The following is a 21980-nucleotide window of genomic DNA, read 5'->3' on the forward strand; positions in this document are numbered from 1 at the left end:
TCATCCAATATGCCATTTTTAAAATTTGAACGATATATCTCAAAACGCCACACTTCTAAACACAATGAAAGTTAATGTGTACTTAGCGCATTGTTTACTTAGAAATTCTATATATACTGAGCATTATCACATTGAGATTCAATGGGTTCATCCAAAAGCTGAAAAATGTTACTATGTCTGTAACGACTCAAAAACATGAATAACCAACACTCCTGGAAACATAATAACATTTTGATTAAACAATTCAACTTTTTTAAAAGTATTTGTTCTAAAAAAAAAACATTTTTGGCATGTTTTGTAATTGTGCTATTAGTTACAAATTCAAAAGGGCTTAGGAGGTTAAAATATTTGTAATGAAGTATAACAAGTCTCTCTGATTCACATTTTGCATTGACTAGCAATTTAAGACTTCACAGGGGCAAACCTTTTGATAAAGTTGTGGAATAATAGCTGCCACACTCAAACAAACAGCAATTTCACCTTTGACAGGCATGCCATGGCTTTTAAATGCATCTCATGCCATTGTAACTTAACAGCGGTTGTACCAGATAGCTACAAGAGAGAGTCGTGTGGCCCAAACTGTTGTCCTTTTACCTGCCATACTGACGCAAGGATGAGCTTTGCAGGTTCCATTTTGTTAAAGCTGTGTCTGTTTCAATTTCAGTCTAATTTTTGTGCGTTAGTGTGGGTTCAGCCACTTAAACGAGTGAGTGCCTCTTCACCACTCTGTATCGCTCTCTCAGAACAAAAGATGCCTGCAGCTGCAATTACTTGCTCTTTTAGCCAGGCCGTCTGTGGCCCTGTTCGCAAACACTCCGGAGGGAGAAAAGAAACCGGAGGAATCCTAATTTAGCCTAAAACAGGTTGCGACCAAGTTTACTAGTCTCTCTTGCTGTTTCTAGAAACACCGATGTTAAGAAGTCTGGTTCGTTTATGAAGTAGGGATGTGAAAAACTACATTGTCAAACTGGACTTGTCACTGGGCTGCCTGAAAGAAATGTTAGGCAGAATGTTATTCAATCTCAGACCCCATTCACTTTTTTATTGTATGACAATGAATGGTGGCTGAGGCTAACATTCTGCCTAACATCTCTTTTTGTGTTAGTCTTTGGTTTTTATTTTTATTTCTGCACTGTCTATGTAGCTATCTCTGCATATAACTGTGAGTTGTATTAGGAGAAAGTATTTCAAGATCCAACAATTCACCTTTAAGCAAACAAAGAGGCTTTTAAAAGTCATGTTGGCATTTCTCATCTATTCAGCATAATAATGATGAGTAGCAAATTTAATGTACACTATAGTTATGCTCTTACTGACATTATGGTGCAAAGGTAGTTCATTAGAGAGGATTACTTTATTGCCCATAAGATCTGATGTGGTGATTTTATGATGGCCTTTACAAAATCACTTAGGCCACTCTTAAAACTGTATGATTGTCTTTGCATAAGATACAAAATATCAAACCAAATGGCATCTGGAGAGACAGCCCCCTTTAAGATCACACAGGTGTCAAAGCAGAGCAATCCCAGACGTAGTTCATAAAATTAACCACTAAAGTTTGACAATTAGAAAATAAGTGTCTGAATATTAAATTTTAAATAGTATATATATATATATATATAATGCAATTACATTTATACACTTTTAAGTGTGGCTTAAATTACAAAATTATCCCATCCTATAAACAACTACAGTATTGCATCTGTCCAAAGATTTAAAATGATGAGCATAGATTTTTCTTGATGCAGTCAACCAATTAAATTATAATGCTGATAACAACTGCTTTGTCAAGCCGGTTTGACTAACTATTAATATGACACTGCATTGCATTGTGAATTTACTTGTCACTGTGCCGTGGAAATGAAAAATATCTGACTTTTACTCCGAAGGTTTTTCGAACACAATTGGAACAAGGTAAGTTGAAAACAAATTAGAACTACCAACCTAAATCCATATTTTATGCATGAATCTCCAATCAAATTATCTGAGTCATGGTCTATGGTTGTTTTTGAGTGCTTTTCTCCAGTCGCCTGAGACTGAGAGATTGAATTGAATGAAATCCAATCAAATCGTCAGCCCCATACTTCACAACGCACAGATATGCAGGCAGGCCTGAGCATAGCCTTTAAAGAGTGCATCTAACCTGAGATATATGTCTAAATATGTTTTAATATCTATAGCATGCTGATGCTCATTTTTATCCTACGGCTTTATGACTATAAAAATTATATTTTGGATCTTGCCATAAAGGACAAGGCGCATAAATACTGTGGTTGTGTCCTTAAGTGACTTAAACCTCCGTCTGACCCTTAAAAACTATTTGGAAATTGGCAAAATCAGCAAAATCGGCATTTAATTATACACCATTATACACTTTTTTTTTTTATTATACACCATTATAGGATGAATATCAATATAAAAATATGTAAAAAGGCACTGTGAAAGGATTTTAATGAAATTTATTTAAAGTTTATATATATTTTTTAATTACAGTGTGTTTACTGTAATGTGCAACATTTTACACTTTACACTTTCTGATTATATTCTCATTGATGTAAGAATATTTCTATTTCAAAGTATTTATATTTATGAAATCAAAAAATATATTCATATATTAAATATAATACAAAAATTACTAACATGTTGTATAAATACTTCACAATTGTATTTTTTGTATATTAATATAAATTAAATATAAATTAAAAAGATACGATTATATATTTATATAATATTAAAAGCTTTTGCATTATACTAATTACAAGAATAATTTCACAAATCCTAAAAGTCCTAAAATAGGCTTCATTATTTAGGGGAAAATATTATCTATGAATTTTTTGATTTTGGGGTGAAATATGACCTGAACGTGTTCTTGACATGTTTTGTGAGTTTCACCCTATAGGACATCAATACACAAGCACCAGCAATAATTAAGACCGATGAATTGGTATAGTAAATACACTCTGTCTACTCACCCCGTTGGCTTTACTCATGGCCTGAAAGTAAATACTGTAGCTCTTGGCTGGTGACAGTGGTGCGTTCCAGTAGCCATTATAAGTTTTGTTGTCTCCTATGGTAAAGGGCTGAACCACAGCAAGGCTAACAGGGGGGAGTTCGGCCGCAAAGTAGTGAGTAGAATCCAAGATGGAGGCGTTTCTGAAGCTAACAGGAACTGGGAAACACTCCAAAACATCAGTGGCTCGACGAACTTTCTGCTTTCGTTGTTCTTGAACAACCACTTGATAGGCACTAGAGGAAAAACAAGTTGTATTAATATCCTAAACATCAAAACAAACAGACATCTACTGAATCCTTATTTAGTTACGATTTTAGTGCTCATGAACACACAACAGACGTCAAGAATTTCATTGAAAAATGACTTATATTTCTGGTTACTTCTAACTGAAATCATATTGTATATGCCTTCAGAAGTCTTGCAATGTGATGCATGAGCTACATGGACTACTTTTATTATACATCTGGGTGCTTTTTATTCTTTAAAGTGAGTCCCAATCAACTGCCATTGAATTGAGAAGATGGACTAGGAATTCCGCATAAGAAAGAAAGTCATATGGATTTGGGATGAAATGAGTTATGAGAAATGTTCATTTTTGGGTATGTCGTTTAGCATTAGCTGTTTGAACGGAAGTCTTATAATATGGGAACTGACACCATATCCAAGAAACAAGAAGGTGTTGTGCCCCAGGCAATTCACGGAGCCATTAAAACCATCAAGGACATTTTAATCAACCATCAACAACTGTTGAACGCTAACCACTAGGTGCTAAACTGCTCAATTCAACTCTCTCCTTGGAAACAATGCTTAAAGAATGCATGAAACCTTTAAAAAAAAAAAAAAACATAATCTCCTCGTAAGGGAAATGTTAGAGGCAGGCGATGCGATAGAGTGCCAGCAGAGGGAAATCTGACTACGGCAATTAGCTCAAGGGGAGGTGGCAGATATGTGCACATAGGGCTTTTTTAAAGTGCTTGTCATGGGGAAGGATTGGAAAGGGGCATGTGTGTGTTTCCGTACTCAGACTTGGTGAATAGAAAAGGATATCTTTTCAGCTCCCTGTGCTAATAGCACTTGTTTGCAATTATGTGGTCTTACGGCAAGAACATGCTTCTCAATTATGTGCAATTAGGGAAATGTATGTTTCGCCGAAAAAGATGTGGCAAATTATGATAGTCTCTAATCTGGCATCTTTCATAAGGGATAATTTCCTATGACCAAAGTGGCCTGGGTGCCTGCCTGCTTTTCTCTTTCAAACACAGCGGATCTCCATTTCAAACAAAATGGCTTTAAGTGCACACTGTATGTCGTGTGTTGTGTGTCCACTGTAAGCCTTGGTCAAATGCTTTTTCAGCTGCATACTCTTCATAAAGTTTGCCAGGGTCATAGGCACAATAGAAGATAATAATGATGTAAATACTTCAATCATTCTAAAACTTGTTTCAATATTATAGGCTATGTTTTTCATCTAAGTAAATGCAGACAAAATGTGTAATATAATATAATATAATATAATATAATATAATATAATATAATATAACATAATATAATATTAATGCATGTAATGCTATTTTTAAAATTATGACTAATTGTATTTATTATTTACTATAAACTACATACAATTTGTAATATATTTAATTTGTGGTTACATTATCCTGATTATATATTTACTTGTGATTTTGCAATGCTGATTAATCTTTTTAGTAACCTATTGCACAACATACAGTACTTTGTATTATTGCTTTTCTTAATATTATATTAGATTTATAGTTTTGTATTATTATTATTATCTCATCTCATTATCTTATCTTTGTATTATCATAAAAACAACAATGGTTTTGATCACAATACAAATTATATAAACTACTGTATACGTTATATATATATATATATATAGTGCATATTTGTGATTTTGCATATCTTCTCAGTAAAATATACAGTAGCTTGTATTTCTGCTTAATATTAGATTATTTCTTATCTATTTTTCTATTACAATAACGACAGTGAAATTGCCAAATCACAACCATTCACAATACAATGTAGTAAAACGAAATAATTGTAATAATTACTGATGGACTCCTGTTGAACATCAACTCTGTGTTTTGAGCCTAACTGTTCTTCCAAGTTAGTGGCAATTTCAAGAATTTGCCAAAACATGATGCACATTCACAGACTGAATTTCAGCACAGATAGAGGCTCTGTTGACTTGCCAAAACACAGCCAAATGGACCAGGATCCCCTCCAAGGCTTAGCATACAAATGACGCTTATTTGAATGAGTGCATTTAAAAAGCCTCAGGACACTGAGTGAATCAACAGTAATGCACTTCTTCATTCAGACGATGCACTGGACTCTGCTTATATGGTTGGAGAGAGAGATCAAGGGTAATTTGGGTGTGTTTCATCCTTGGATTTTAATGTGCTTTGCATTTTTCTTCAGATTTAAACAGAATTATGATCTTGAAATATGACCTGCAAAATCTTAATAGCAATATTTCATTATTTGTGTATTAATGTCATTGGAGCTGTGGCTTAGCGGTAAACATACATAGTCTGATATATTGAGCAGTAGTGCTCATATTGACAATGCAAATCTGAATCCGCCTTGACCAGATCAAGCTTGAATTACCAAGTGATTCAACCAGTCCATTGAAAAGAATGATTTGTTCACGAATTGGACATCATTACCCAGAATACTTCTGACTGGCCAATGGAACGAGAAGGCAGAGGGTGGTGCTTACCTGACAGGGGCTCCTCGTGATTGGGCAGGTTTTAAGAGGACAGTGATTGTCGTGTCAGTTTCATTGAGAGGAGAGTCTGTCTCATACTCAGGCATGGACGGAGCTGTAGATAGATAAGATATATATATATATATTTCACAATATATATATTACTTTTAGAAAGCATACTGTTTTGAAGCCTGACTCAAAAATCATTACTATGTAATCATATTGAAAATGTCAAACTCTCTCGCTCTCATTACAGTGTTTAGATTCAGAGAACAATACGATTTTAATAAATGGTGTCTTGCGTGCTGCATAAATGCCACGTCATTATGAAATGAAACTAACTGACAGTTAATGCCTCGGGCCACAGAAATAGGGTTGAACTTGTTTACAATTCATGTTCTCATTATTCCATTCACTTTTACATTAACTGTATTCAAATAATATGTATGCCAATAACATAACACACTAATGAGATTTTCGCTCCAGCAAAACTTCTTTAAGTTAAAGTCAAAATGACAGAAGCAATTATGCAAATTTCAGAAATGCAAGTGATAATTAGGTAAACCATCAAATTAAGCTTAGTTAACCCCATCAGCTCATGTTCCCTGAAATAATGTAATACATTATCATCAGCCTGTTTCCAATGTAAATAACCAATAGCCTCAACAAAGAAATATGTCAAATGAACTCAACTAAATTGGAACATGAGTCTGTTTTACTATAATTGTGTATAATTAGCATTACGGTTTTGGAAAGAATCCAAGAATCTGAGCTAAATCCTCACCTGCGATTTTTGTGGCTATACGGGTGGTCACAGGTGGGCCAAAGCCTTTGTTAGTGCTGGCCTTCAGAGTAAAGTAGTAGGTGGTACCAGGATACAACCCCACAAAGAGATGATGGGTCTCATTTTGGAGTTTGAACACCCGGCCACGTTGTGTAGACAGGTCAGCGGTGGGGTCTAGAGAGCTAAGAGCCTTATAGGTGATCTAGAAAAGAAGAGTGGAGACCCTATTTTATTATGAAATTCTTAATTCAAAGAGCCTTGTAGGTTGAACTGCAATGAAGGTAAATACCCACATCAATGATTATTTATTATATTAAAGAGGACCTATTATGCAAAATGCACTTTTTTTCATGTTTGTACATAAATGTGAGTCGGCAGTGTGTGTACAAAACCACCCTACAATGTTAAAAGTCTAATGCAGCTAAAGTTATCATTGTCTCTGATTATATTCATGGAGACCAGAGCTATGTCGGGGGTGGGGAGCAACAGCTCATTTGCATTTAAAGGGACACACACGAAAACCTGTTTTTGATTCCACCCAAAAAGAGGCATTTTCAACATGGTATAATAAATGATCCATGAGGTATTTTGAACTGAAACTTCACAGACACATTCTGGGGACACCTAAGACTTTTATTACATCTTGTAAAAAGGGGCACAATAGGTCTCCTTTAAATGAATAGTTTATCCAAAAACAGATTTTGTGAAAGTTCCAAATCCCACATGACTTGTTTTTACATGAAACAATTGATATCATGAAAACTACGTGACTGTGGTGACATTTTTGCAAAATGATATTCTGTTGTTCATTACACGTATTGCGCCAGTTCCAAGGTGAATGTCCACTGTGTGGCACTAACAGCGAGTTAAATGTTCTCCCAAACTGATGAGGTTCTTAAGATCAATGCTCTATCGAGTTTTATATCAACAAAACCTACCTACCTACTTACCTACACTAAACCTTAAACCTAACCTATATTGTCAAAAAAGCAAATGTGATACGAAAAAAAAAATAGCTGAAACAACCGTGTTATTTTGTGGAGCTACTATGAAACTTTCAGCTCACATATCGTCTCCCATGCTCTTTAGGACTCGTATCCTAACTCAACTGATAGAGCGTTGCACTTGCGATGTAAAGGTTTACATCACAAGTGCATTGCTCTATCCGTTATGTTACAGCACAATTTGATTTGATTCAACAGTTGCATCACTTTTGCACATGGCAAATACCTGAATCATATTCACTAACCACCTGCAATCACGCTTAGCGCTGATATTGCACAGCATCTTCAGTATTTAAATGAAGTCATTGTCATTCATTTCAATGCAAACACTCATACAGTCGCCAAACAGAGGATAATCTGCTGGCTGTTACAAACATTTGCGGGGGTGCTATGGACTTTCTTTGGGAGACTGAAGCACATGTTAGCCCCTCCCTATTGCCGTCTCTGTATGACACATATAAAAACAAATGGTATATGGTTTCACCAACGTCAAACCTGGTAAAATATGTCTTCATGGGCCAAGTTTGAATACATTTTACATGCTTGAAACATAAGTGCTGATGACATTTAAGGGGAAGATTTTCAGTAAATAATGACCTTTTTTGTGAACTATTCTTTATGCATCAACATCAGTCCTTTTGGAACAGGGAGAGCATTTAACTGTTTAACTGGATCTCTTTCAGTCATTTATATTTTTTCTATATTCATATCTTTCTCTAAATGTCTGAAAAATGTTCAGTGACAAGAAATAACCCAATCATTACATTATGCTAAAAGATTGCAATGAATATGCAGTGTACTGTGCTGTCAATACAAGTCACATATTAAAACAGATTTATGAGGCTTGCAGATCTGATTTGAGTATGCAAATTTTTAAAAAACAAAATCTAGTTCAGACTTAACATACCCCAAATATTGCTAAACTAGGTTATAGATATTCAGAGACATCGCCTTTCACGCTAAGACGCACATATGTCAAACCTCAGTGGAGATTAATGTAAATTGATGGCCACAGTGTTTGGGGGTAATCAAAACATTTTAGTCCTGACGTTTCACACTTCATAACTCCATTCCACGATTCAAATCAAATAAATTGACAGCTGGGTGCCTGGCAGGCCCACTGACTAAAAGCCTTTTGATGCATAGTGGGGTGATTCAGAATGGCCTCCAAACACTCACTTGGAGACACACACACACACACACACACACACACACACGTCGCGACTGCCCACTGACCACAGGCAACAAAACACTCAGGAGAAGGCAAGTCTGCACATTCAAACCTAATATCACTCTGGAAAATGCACATATTTACAGCCTCCAAATGCTCAGACACACACATATGAGAGCGAGAGAGAGAGAGAGAGAGAGAGAGAGAGAGAGAGAGAGAGAGAGAATGACAAACGTGACACATTGTTTTAACATTGAAAAAATGACACTCTCCATCTTAAATATTAAAAAGTGTTCTTTTTGGGCCTTGTTATGAAATTAAAGTATATTTTCAGAACATTATCAATCTAAAATACAGAAGAATGTTCTCTTGATTCATAAAACATGACTATACAAACATATACACCGATCAGCCACAACATTCAAACCACCTGCCTAACATTGTGTAAGTTCCCCTTGTGCCACCAAAACAGCGCCAACCTGCATCACAGAATGGCATTCTGAGTTTATATTTTTCTCACCACAATTGTACAGAGAGGTTATCTGAGTTACTGTAGACTTTGTCAGTTCAAACCAGTCTGGTCATTCTCTGTTGACCTCTCTCATCAACAAGACATTTCCGTATCTGCATGATTTTATGCACTGCACTGTGTCAGTGTTTTGGCTGTTTTATCAGGTTTTGGCCTCTAGAGGTCCTCATGGTGCTATAGTGCCCTGCTTATTCTATTTTGTAATTAGTGTTATTGGGTTCACATGTGTGTCATTCAGATGTGTGTATTTAAGTCACTCTGTTGCATAGCCTCTTTGCTTGGTGTTTAGTTGTTCTAAAGCCGGTTGCCCAAGTAAGTGTTCTCTAACTCTGAGACATTTAATTTCTCTTGCCTGTGGATTGTTCCCTTCTCTGTTAAATGTTTTGTGCTTAATACCTTTGGGAACATTTTTTGTATTTTTTGAGAAAAGCCCCTTTGGACTGATTTTTTTGTGCTTTGAGGATTACTGTTGATGATTTTTGCCTCAGCTGTGGATTTCTGTTAATTGTATTAAAACTTTTTCTGCATCTCATTTTCTTCTGAGTGCGTCTCACTGTTGGGTTCACCATCTCCAGTGGCTCAGTGATTGAGAGTCTGACTTTCACACCAGAGACCTGAGTTCTAGTCCTGGCCCTGACAGAAACACCAAGCCAAGATGAACCCAGAGACGCCCAGCGCACAAGAACTCTTCACTACTGTCCCTCAGCATGAGTCCTCAGTCCAACGACATGAAGCAGTGTTAGTCCAACAGGAAGCATTGATGGTTAAGCATTCAGAATTACTGTCAGATGTCATGACCTCTGTCCGTCAGATCTTTGATCGGCTGCCTTCTGACCAAGCTGCTGCTTCTGTACTTCAAACTTCAGTTCCCCTTGCAGAACCTCGCCTACCTCCACCACAACGCTTCTCGGGAGACCCCAGTGCTTGTTGTGGATTCCTCACTCAGTGTTCCCTTACATTTGAGCTACAGCCATCATCCTTCCCTTCAGACAGGGCCAAGATTGCATATGTCATCACCCTTCTTTCGGGTAAGGCCCTCTCCTGGGCAACAGCTGTCTGGAACGCCCACAGTCCCTTCTGCTCAAGGTATTCAGCGTTTGAAGAGGAGTTAAACGGGTCTTTGATCATCCCATCAGTGGCTGTGAGGTGTCTAAACGACTGCTGACCCTCCAGGAAGGTAGTCGCACTGCTGCAGAATATGCCATCCATTTTCGCACTACTGCAGCAGGGAGTGGTTGGAATGATGAGTCTCTCATGGTGTGCTTCCAGAACGGTCTTTCTGAGGCACTCAAAGATGACCTTGCAACACGAGAGCCTACCCGTGACCTCGAGACCCTCATTGAGAGGAATTTGAGTCGCCAGTTTGATTTCACACCTCCTGCCAGTTTAGTTCCCACAGAGAGGTCACCTCCATCCCAAGGATTCCCTGAACCGATGCAATTGGTTGGTACTCGGGTCTCCCCATCAGAACGTGACCGCCGCATGAGGGAGCGGTGTTGCCTGTATTGCGGACTGCCTGGACATTTCCGTTCTTCCTGCCCAGAGCTCTCGGGAAACGCTCGTTCCCGTACAGGCAAGGAAGGACTGTAACGGGAATTACTCGCATAGCCCCATCTTCCAATTCAGGATTGATTCTCCCCATCACACTTTCTTGGGGAAATCAGAAGCATCAACTTAAAGCCTTGGTGGATTCAGGTGCAGCCAGGAACTTTATGGACTTATCTCTTGCTAGGAGTCTCCAGATCCCCTCTGACTCACTCGAAACCCCTCTTACAGTTACTGCACTGGATGGAAGAACCCTGGGTCCCGGGAAGGTAACCCTTCTTACCGTTCCTCTTCACCTATCTATCTGTCAACACCAGGAGGAGCTCTATTTTCATCTGATACAGTCTCCAGAGTTCCCTGTGATTCTCGGTCACCCCTGGCTTCTTCACCATAACCCCCATCTTGACTAGTCCACTGGCGCTATTCTCAGTTGGGATCCCACTTGTTCTGTCACCTGTTTGACCCCGAGTTCCCCTGACCCTACTCTCGAGACTCAAGAATCCCTAGACCTATCTCAGATTCCCACTCAGTACCACCACCTCAAGGCAGTTTTCAGTAAAAGGAAAGCCACCTCTTTACCTCCACACCGTCCTTATGACTGTGCCATTGACCTGCTTCTAGGTACCTGTCCCCCCAGAGGCCGCATCTTCTCCTTGTCTTCTCCCGAGCGTGCAGCTATGGACAATTACATTGAGGAGTCCCTCGCTGCAGGAATTATCCGTCGGTCCACTTCCCCTGCTGGTGCTGGTTTTTTCTTTGTGGGTAAGAAGGATGGGGCCTTCGACCCTGCATCGATTATCGAGGCCTCAATAAAATCACTATCCGGAACCGTCACCCATTGCCGCTTATGGCCACAGCTTTTGAGATACTGCAGGGAGCTTCCATATTCACCAAACTCGACTTGCGCAATGCTTACCATCTTGTGCGCATTAGACAAGGGGATGAGTGGAAGACCGCATTCAACACTCCCACCGGGCACTATGAGTACCTAGTTATGCCTTTCGGCCTCACCAACGCTCCTGCAGTTTTCCAGGCCCTGATAAATGATGTCTTTCGAGATATGCTAAATCAGTTTGTATTTGTCTACCTGGACGATATTCAAATTTTTTCAAGTTCCCTCAATGAACACGTGGAGCATGTCAGGAAGGTTCTCAGATGCCTCCTCGATAATCACCTTTATGTTAAACCTGAAAAATGTGAATTCCATGTGACCCAAGTGCAATTTCTGGGATTCATCATTAAACCCGGCCATATTCAAATGGATCCTCAGAAGGTCCAAGCAGTCATGGATTGGCCCACTCCTGGGTCTGTGAAGGAGGTGCAGCGGTTTCTTGGTTTTGCCAACTTTTACCACAAATTTATATTGAAATTCAGCTCTGTGGTGGCTCCCCTTTCTGCTCTCACTAAAGGGAATAATTCTAGGTTTTGCTGGAGTCCTGAAGCCGCGCTGGCTTTTAATGAACTCAAATGCCGCTTTACTTCAGCTCCCATCCTCACAATCCCAGACCCAGACAAACTCTTCATTGTGGAGGTCGATGCTTCGGATGTGGGTGTTGGAGCAGTGCGTTCCCAGAGGGGGGAGGATAACAGAATTCGGCCATGTGCATTCTTTTCACACCGTCTTACACCTACAGAAAGGAATTACCATGTGGGAGACCGTGAGTTACTGGCTGTTAAACTGGCGCTTGAAGAATGGAGACATTGGCTTGAGGGGGCCAAACACCCAGTCCAAGTACTCACTGACCACAAAAATCTAGAGTACATTCAGCAGGCCAAGCGACTCAACCCTCGTCAGGCACGCTGGTCTCTATTCTTCAACCGGTTTCAATTCATTTTATCCTACCGTCCCGGATCCAAGAATCTCAAACCTGATGCTCTATCTCGAGTATACTCTAGTAGCAACCAAGAAGATTCTGTCACAACCATTATCCCGAGCTCCAAGATGGTGGCCCCCGTAAGATGGGAACTTGAAAATACAGTAAGACAGGCCCAGGCCCAGGAACCAGACCCAGGAGGTGGGCCAACCAACCGCTTGTTTGTCCCTAAAGCTGTTCGCTCCCAGGTTCTCCAGTGGGGTCATGTCTCTCGTCTGACCTGCCATCCAGGCACTACTCGCACCCTTGAATTTCTCCAGAGACGGTTTTGGTGGCTGACCATCAAGGAGGATACAAAGTCCTTTGTAAGTGCCTGTTCCACATGCAGTCAGGGGAAGGTCTCTCATCGCTTACCTCAGGGGTTGCTCCACCCTCTCTCTATACCTCGAAGACCCTGGTCACACCTCTCCATGGATTTTATTACCGGACTCCCACCATCCCAAGGTAACACTACCATTTTGGTCATTGTTGACAGATTTTCTAAGGCTGGCAGATTCATTCCCTTGCCCAAATTGCCCACTGCTAAGGAGACTGCGGAGTTGGTCATTAACCATGTTTTTCGAGTTTTTGGCATCCCACAGGACATTGTTTCTGATCGAGGACCTCAGTTTTCCTCTCGATTCTGGCGGGCATTCTGTCAACTTTTGGGGGCAACTGTGAGCCTATCTTCGGGATTCCACCCTGAGTCCAATGGCCAAACAGAGAGATTAAACCAGGATCTGGAGACTACACTGAGGTGCATGGCTGCCAAAAACCCATCCTCCTGGTCATCTTTCATTATGTGGGCAGAGTACGCTCACAACACTCTACGCTCCTCTGCGACAGGCATGTCTCCCTTCGAATGCCAGTTTGGTTATGCCCCTCCACTCTTCCCAGACCAAGAAATTGAAGTAGGAGTTCCCTCAGCTCTGCAGTTCATCCGACGCTGTCGTCTGACATGGAGGAAGGCTCGACATAAGCTTCTTAGAGTCTCTGAGCAGTACCAGCGACAAGCTAACCGTAGACGCAGACCTGCCCCCACCCTGCGTCCCGGACAGAGAGTTTGGCTCTCCACAAAGAACCTTCTCTTACGTGTTGAGTCCCGCAAGCTCTCCCAGCGATTCATTGGGCCTTTCAAAGTGGCAAGGAAAGTTAACAATGTTACTTACCGTTTATACTTGCCTAGGTCCTTAAAGATTAATCCCACATTTCATGTCTCTCTTCTAAAACCTGTGTTGTCCTCTCCTTTTGCTCCAGCAGGTAAACCTCCCCCTCCTCCTCGCATCATTGGAGGCCAACCAGCTTACACAGTCCACCGAATACTGGATTCCCGTCAGGTGCGAGGATCACTTCAGTATCTTGTGGACTGGGAAGGCTATGGCCCAGAAGAGCGCTCCTGGGTTCCTGCCAGAGATATCTTGGACCCCAAGTTAATTCGGGACTTCCATGTTCATAAACCCGATCGTCCTGGAAGGAACGTCAGGAGCCGTCCCTAGAGAGGGGGGGGGGTCCTGTCAGTGTTTTGGCTGTTTTATCAGGTTTTGGCCTCTAGAGGTCCTCATGGTGCTATAGTGCCCTGCTTATTCTATTTTGTAATTAGTGTTATTGGGTTCACATGTGTGTCATTCAGATGTGTGTATTTAAGTCACTCTGTTGCATAGCCTCTTTGCTTGGTGTTTAGTTGTTCTAAAGCCAGTTGCCCAAGTAAGTGTTCTCTAACTCTGAGACATTTAATTTATCTTGCCTGTGGATTGTTCCCTTCTCTGTTAAATTTTTTGTGCTTAATACCTTTGGGAACATTTTTTGTATTTTTTGAGAAAAGCTGCTTTGGACTGATTTTTTGTGCTTTGAGGATTACTGTTGATGATTTTTGCCTCAGCTGTGGATTTCTGTTAATTGTATTAACTTTTTCTGCATCTCATGTTCTTCTGAGTGCGTTTCACTGTTGGGTTCACCATCTCTCAGTGATTGAGAGTCTGACTTTCACACCAGAGACCCGAGTTCTAGTCCCGGCCCTGACACACTGCGGCAACATGATTGGCTGATTAGATAATTGCATGGATGTTTGTTGGTGCCAGACGGGCTGATATGAGTTTGTAATGTTGATGTGAACATTAACGGAGGCTCCTGACCCGTATATGCACAATTTTATTGCACTGCTGTTACACGATTGGGGTCTTTAGGGAAGAAGCTTTAAGTTCAACAACTCACAGTATGTTTTCATATTACTTTGAACTGTTTTATCTCAAAAGATCACTACAAATTTGATTTCTCATGATGTAACCCCTTTACAGTATACCAGTACATCACCCCTGGTCATTTCACTTTTGACAACGTCTCATGCACAAAATCTAGTAATTCTTCCATTTTTCAGCAACTAAATGAAAAGAGCATAGCAGCACAAAGGCCATAGTGGAGATCAATAGACCTCCAATTACTCTGTCATCAGCAGCCACTTAAATGCTGTCACCCTGGTGGGGAAAATAGAGGGGTGATCAGAACTGTAGAAGACTGAAAGGGTAGAATGGAGAGGTGAGGATGGGAGCATATATCTCTCTGGCCTCTCTCTCTCTTTCTCTCTCTCTCTCTCTGTCTCTCTCTGTCTCTATCTTCCTCTATCTCTCTGTTCAGATTCTGCTGTCACAGGAGACAGGAAGTATTGGCCAGAAGGCATGTGATGCCACACGGCAGGCTGCTAACTGTGGCCTAATGCACTCCCGAATGCCCTTTGGCTCTCTGTTAAAAGAACTGCTTGTTTAATTGAGCACAGCTGATTTGCAAATGGTTTGCTTCCAAAATCAGTTTGGCAGTAGAGTTGGGAATGCAAAGAAAGCAGCCCTGCTTATGGGAGATACTGGTTTTCTGGCTGTTTTGCTTCAGCAATGCGTAGAGACAGGCATTTCCATGACCTTTTTAGTCATGTGGGTCGTTACTGGATAAGGATTTTAAAATAGAGAACAATGACATGATGTATTCCACTCTATAATCAATACTGCAGACATTAAAATAAACAAAACAGAATAGAGCACAATACAAATAGCAGTGAGTGTATGTTTACTTTTACGTTCTTACATTTTACACTGTTTATGCTTAATTAGCAGTCTAAGTGTAAGGTCATGTAATAAATGGTTTAACCTCTTCATCTCTGGTGCATTTTTGGAATGTCGTCTGCTATTTTTCACACTCAAATTTAAAAGCTCACCATTTACACATACTGTGGACTAATTGCCAAAAATTGGTCTAATTTTTTCAGAAACCCCCCAAACAAAAACAAAAAAATGAAAAAAAAAAAGTCTTAATCTTATGATGAAAAACATAATAATATATATATACAGGCGTATGCAAAAGTTTAGGCACCCCTGACAATTTCAATGATATTCATTTATAAATAATTGGGTGTTTGGATCAGCAATTTTATTTTGATCTATCAAATAACTGAAGGACACAGTAATATTTCGGATTAACAGAAAATGTGCAATATGCATCAAAACGAAATTAGACAGGTGCATAAATTTGGGCACCCTTGTCATTTTGTTGATTTGAATACCTGTAACTACCTATCACTGATTAATGGAACACACAATTGGTTTGGTGAGCTCATTAAGCCTTGAACTTCATAGACAGGTGCATCCAATCATGAGAAAAGGTATTTAAGGTGGCCAATTGCAAGTTGTTGTTCTCTTTTAATCTCCTCTGAAGAGTGACAACATGGGGGCCTCAAAACAACTCTCAAATGATCTGAAAACAAAGATTGTTCAACATTATGGTTTAGGGGAAGGCTACAAAAAGCTATCGCAGAGATTTAAGCTGTCAGTGTCCACTGTGAGGAACATAGTGAGGAACATAGTGAGGAAATGTAAGAACACAGGCACAGTTCTTGTTAAGGCCAGAAGTGGCAGGCCAAGTAAAATATCGGAGAGGCAAAGGCGAAGGATGGTGAGAATGGTCAAAAACAGCCCACAGACCACCTCCAAAGAACTACAACATCATCCATGATGGTGTCACTGTGCATCGTTCAATAATTCAGCGCACTTTGCACAAGGAGAAGATGTACGGGAGAGTGATGCGGAAGAAGCCTTTACTGCACACACGCCACAAACAGAGTCGCTTGAGGTATGCAAACGCACATTTGGACAAGCCAGCTTCATTTTGGAAGAAGGTGCTGTGGACTGATGAAACAAAGATGGAGCTATTTGGTCATAAAAAGGGGCGTTATGCATGGCGGCAAAAGAACACAGCATTCCAAGACAAACACTTGCTACCAATAGTACAATTTGGTGGAGGTTCCATCATGCTGTGGGGCTGTGTGCCCAGTGCCGGTACTGGGAATCTTGTTAAAGTTGAGGGTCGCATGGATTCCACTCAATATCAGCAGATACTTGAGAATAATGTAGAGGAATCAGTCACAAAGTTTAAGTTACGCCGGGGCTGGATATTTCAACAAGACAGCGACCCAAAACACTGCTCAAAATCTACTCTGGCATTTATGCAGAGGAACAAGTACAGTGTTCTGGAATGGCCATCCCATTCCCCAGACCTGAATATCATTGAAAATCTGTGGGGTGATTTGAAGCGGGCTGTCCATGCTCGGTAACCATCAAACCTAACTGAACTGGAGATGTTTTTCAAGGAGGAATGGTCCAAAATACCTTCATCCAGAATCCAGATACTCATTACAGGCTATAGGAAGCATCTAGATTTCTTCTAAAGGAGGCTCAACTAAATATTGATGTGATATTTCTGTTGGGGTGCCCACATTTATGCACCTGTCTAATTTTGTTTTGATGCATATTGCACATTTTCTGTTCATCCAATAAACCTCATTTCACTACTGAAATATTACTGTGTCCTTCAGATATTGGAAAGATCAAAATGAAATTGCTGATCCAAACACCCAATTATTTTTAAATGAAAATCATGGAAATTGTCAGGAGTACCTAAACTTTTGCATACGCCTGTATATACTGTATATACATATATTATATGTGATTTTAAGAAAAATATCCATATTTATAATTTTATAAACTATAATCACAGGCTTCCGGCAGAGTTCCGGCATATGACATAGGGGTAGCGTAAGCTCCTGTGAGAAGTGACAAACATGGAGACGCAGAGGATAGAGCAAAACAAAATGCCGGTCACGAATTAGAAGACAACAACGAGGATTTTTAAAGAAAAATGTCAGAGGATTTCGATATATTAGAAGAGAAGATTGAGTTTTCTGCCCAGCCCTATTTGTTTGAACCGGAGTACACCAACCAGGAACTCCGGGAGATGGAGGAGGCTGCAGCAGCGGCACAAACAAAAGAATCTGGCAGACGGAGTGTATGAATTGCGAGATAATGCCAACAGAGTGTTTGCTGCCATGAATGGACAATTGGAATTACTGGACAGATGCACGAACGCACTATTTTAAGACTAATACAAATCCACTGTATAGCTAAAACAACTCAATATTTTTTGCTGTAAACAATGCGCGCTTCCGCATTTGTCAATTCTCACCGGAGCTTACGCTACGCCAACGTCATACGTCAGAACTCGACTCTCTTGTGAACGTGTGGACGGCCGTTACCGGAAGCCAGTGATTATAGTTTGGAAAGTTATAAATATGGATATTTTTCTTACAAAACACATCGCTTCACTTCACTTTATTCTTTAATACATACAAGTAAATTAACACAACATGGAACCAGGAGTGGATAAAGGATCCAAGTTGGAAAGTTGTTTAAAACCGCCAGATGGATTGAGTTTAACTGGGAATGTCGATAGTAACTGGAGAACTTTCAAGCAGCAATTCAAGTTGTATATACATTGGACGCGTTACTGCTTACTGTTGCAGGTCCACAAGCCATTGAAGTTTTCAACACTTTCGCCTTTGAGAACCAGGATGACAGTGGAAAGCTGATCAAAAAGTTCAAAAAGTTAGAGAGCGACTCCTCAGAGAGATGGCGTTTTCTGTGGATAACGCTGTGAAAATATGTAAAGTGAGCGAAATTGCGCAAAAGCACATAAAGACTTTTGTGAATTCAAGTTCAGCCGCAGGAAATTATAGTGCATCCGTGAGTGCAGTGAAATTGAAGGCAAAGAATCCGAAACAGCAAATGTTAATGAAGAAATTGGAGAATACTGACACTATTAATTGCAAAAGATGTGGTAATCGACACCAGCCAAAGCAATGTCCTGCCTATGGCAAACAGTGCATGATATGCAAAGGAAACAATCACTTTGCTAAGAAATGTTTCTCAAAAGGAAAAGCTAAGAGAGTAATGTAATGACAATGCAACTGAGAAAAATGAGCAAGTGTCTCAGGCGAAAAATGATGTACATCTGAAGGTCAATGATGTAAGTCTGAATGATGATAAATGGAACGTGCCTTTGTTAATTAATGGATCAGTCATTCCAATGAAGCTTGACACAGTTGCAAAGGTAATCTGATGAGCATAAGTGACATAAAATCAATGAAGGAAAGACCACAAATCAAAAAGAAAACTATTGCTTTGAAAACGTACAATGGTCAGACAATTTATACTGAAGGAGTATGTTGGCTCAAAGTTATGGTAAGAGCGTCCATAATTTGATGTTTGCAGTTGTGCCAGAGGGTCATGATTCGTTGCTTGGAGAGAAAGCATGTGAAGAACTGGAGCTGGTATAAAAGAGTGCAGAACATTAACTATGTACATGGAAATATCTCTTTCAATCCTACACTTCAAAAGTTTGCAGATGTCTTCATAGGATTTGGTGCGCTTCCTTACACCTATAAGATACAGCTGAAGTCTGATGTGCAGCCCATGGTGCATGCTTCAAGGAGAATCCCTGTATCCGTACACGACCAGCTAAAGAAAGAGTTGGACAGAATGACAGCGTGGGCCGTCATCTGCAAAGTCGAGGAACCAACGGACTGGATCAACATGATGGTTTGCGTAAAGGAAATAACTGGTGAGATTAGAATTTGCATGGATCCAAAAGACTTAAATGAAAACATAAAACATGAACACTATCAAATTCCCAAGCATGAAGACATTTTAAGTGACATGTCAAATGCAAATTATTTCACAAAATTAGACACGTAGGATTTTGGTAGATCAAGCTTGACGAAGAGAGTGCAAAACTCACATTCAATACACCTTTTGGAAGGTATTGTTTTCTCAGACTACCTTTCAGAATTATTTCAGCTGCCGAGATTTTTCATAGGGCTATGGAGAATGTGATTGAAGGACTAGCAGGCATACGTGTGTACATTGACGATATAATAGTCTGGGGCTGCACTTTAGTGCAACATAATGACAGATTGAGACAGTGTTAGAGAGAATTCACAACAACAATTTAAAACTCAACAAGAGTAAATATCAATTTGGATTGAGCGATCTTGTGTTTCTCGAAGACAAACTGTCAGATCAAGGTGTCGAGCCTGAAGAGTCCACAATACAAACAATTCTTGACATGGAAAGACCTTCTGGTAAACAAGGCATATTACGAGTCTTAGGAATGATACATTTCATAGGAAAGTTTATCCCGAACCTTTCATCTAAAACTGTGTGTCTAAGAGAACTACTCCTTCAAACAAATGAGTTCAAATGGACGTCAAGACATTAGAAAGAGTGGTCAAGCCTCAAAGTAGCACTCATCACAGAACCTGTGCTAGCGTTCTTTGATCCTTTAAAGCCAGTGAAAATATCAGCTGATGTGTCAAATTATGGATTGGGGGCAGCTCTGTTTCAAGCTGATGGTGATGTTTGGAGGCCGGTAGCCTATGCGTCAAGAACGATGACTAATTTTGAACATCACTATGCACAAATTGAAAAAGAATGTCTTGGATTAGTTTTTGCATGTGAAAAGTTCCATAGCTATGCATATGATGTACCTATGTTTACCATTAAAACAGATCACAAGCCACTGATTACAATAATCAAAAAAACTTGAATGACATGTCCCTGCGTATTCAGCTTCTTATGATGAAACTGCAGCACTGTGATTTTGAAATGATCCACACACCTGGTTGTAGCAGATGCTCTGTCTCGTGTGCCTGTTAAAACTATGCAGAGTTCAACACAGAGGAAGATGTACTTTTGCATGTGAACATGATTGTTACATCTCTTCCAGTGTCTGATCATAAATCAAAAAATATTGCAGATGAGACTAAAAAGAACATGGTGCTGAAAGATGTGATCACGAATATGCAGCAAGGCTGGCTAAAAGGTTCACAATCACAATACTATCATTTGAGATCAGACTTGGTCAATGGAATGTTACCGAGGAATAACAGAATTGTGATTACAGAATCAATGCGTCCAGACATACTCAAGAGGATACATGAAGGACATCTGGTAGTTAAAAAATGTCAAAGGAGGGCCAGAGAAGCTGTGTACTGGCCTGGCATCAATGGTGATATTCAGAGAATGTAATCAAATGTGCTACTGGTCTCAAATTCCTGAATAAACTAGTTAAAGAGCCCATGATCGTTGCTGACAAAACATCAGAAACTTGGGAAAAGTTTGGCACAGAACTTTTTCACTTTAATGGGAAAGATTATTTGTTGGTGATAGACTATTATTTGAAAATCTCATATATCAGTATGGTAAACACACCAGAATGGTGAACAATTCTTTGTGATATTCAAGTTTGAATATGATTCAATGTAAAAACATGTGCTAATTGATTTTCGAAATGTTGGTAATGTTTTGATAATCTTTTATGAAATGCTGTATTGCTTATGTAGTAATAACTTAAGTTGTTTTATTCACTTAAAAAAAAGGGGGATGTAATGATAAGAGATTAATGTAAGTACTAAATTTGTACCGGGTGTCAATGTTGAGGTGGTGGCGTAGTGGACTAAAGCACATAACTGGTAATCAGAAGGTCGCTGGTTCGATCCCCACGGCCACTACCATTGTGTCCTTGAGCGAGACACTTAATCCAAGTTGCTCCAGGGGGATTGTCTCTGTAATAAGTGCACTGTAAGTCGCTTTGGATAAAAGCGTCTGCCAAATGTAAATGTTAAGTATAAAAGCGACATTGAAGAAGACAGCAACACGACACTGGCTGTGTCTCGTTTCGAAGGCTAGGTAGGACTTTGAAGGCTGCAGTATACTGAGTGTCCTCCTTTAAACAAGGCATGTTTAAACGAGACGGACTTCGTAGGACAAACAGAAACGGAACGTAGCATGGTTGCTATGACAGCACGCCACTCTTTAACAAGTGCGAGTGCTTCAGGTGTCTAAAAGTCTAATACTTTATTTTAATTATATATTAATATAATTATACATATTATATACTCTGCACCCCTCTACTGAGGTACTTCAACTTGGGAATTAACATTCCTTGCGTTTGAACACAAATTGGACAAATTGGCTTTT

At 39.8% G+C, this 21980-nt stretch overlaps 1 protein-coding gene across 6 annotated transcripts in view; it reads right to left on the reverse strand.

The window, feature by feature from the left end:
* Window positions 1-21980, reverse strand: part of LOC127646731 (receptor-type tyrosine-protein phosphatase T-like) — a 343034-nt gene that overhangs the window by 111254 nt on the left and 209800 nt on the right. For all 6 annotated transcript variants that reach the window (XM_052130581.1, XM_052130582.1, XM_052130580.1 and 3 more), the window contains 3 exons: window positions 6526-6727; window positions 5754-5856; window positions 2973-3246 (listed from right to left, as the gene is read on the reverse strand). In XM_052130581.1, the coding sequence (XP_051986541.1) occupies window positions 2973-3246; window positions 5754-5856; window positions 6526-6727 (579 nt within the window). The remainder of the gene's footprint in view (window positions 1-2972; window positions 3247-5753; window positions 5857-6525; window positions 6728-21980) is intronic.

Source organism: Xyrauchen texanus, chromosome 7 (assembly GCF_025860055.1).
Source record: "Xyrauchen texanus isolate HMW12.3.18 chromosome 7, RBS_HiC_50CHRs, whole genome shotgun sequence".
Classification (NCBI taxonomy): Eukaryota; Metazoa; Chordata; class Actinopteri; order Cypriniformes; family Catostomidae; genus Xyrauchen; species Xyrauchen texanus.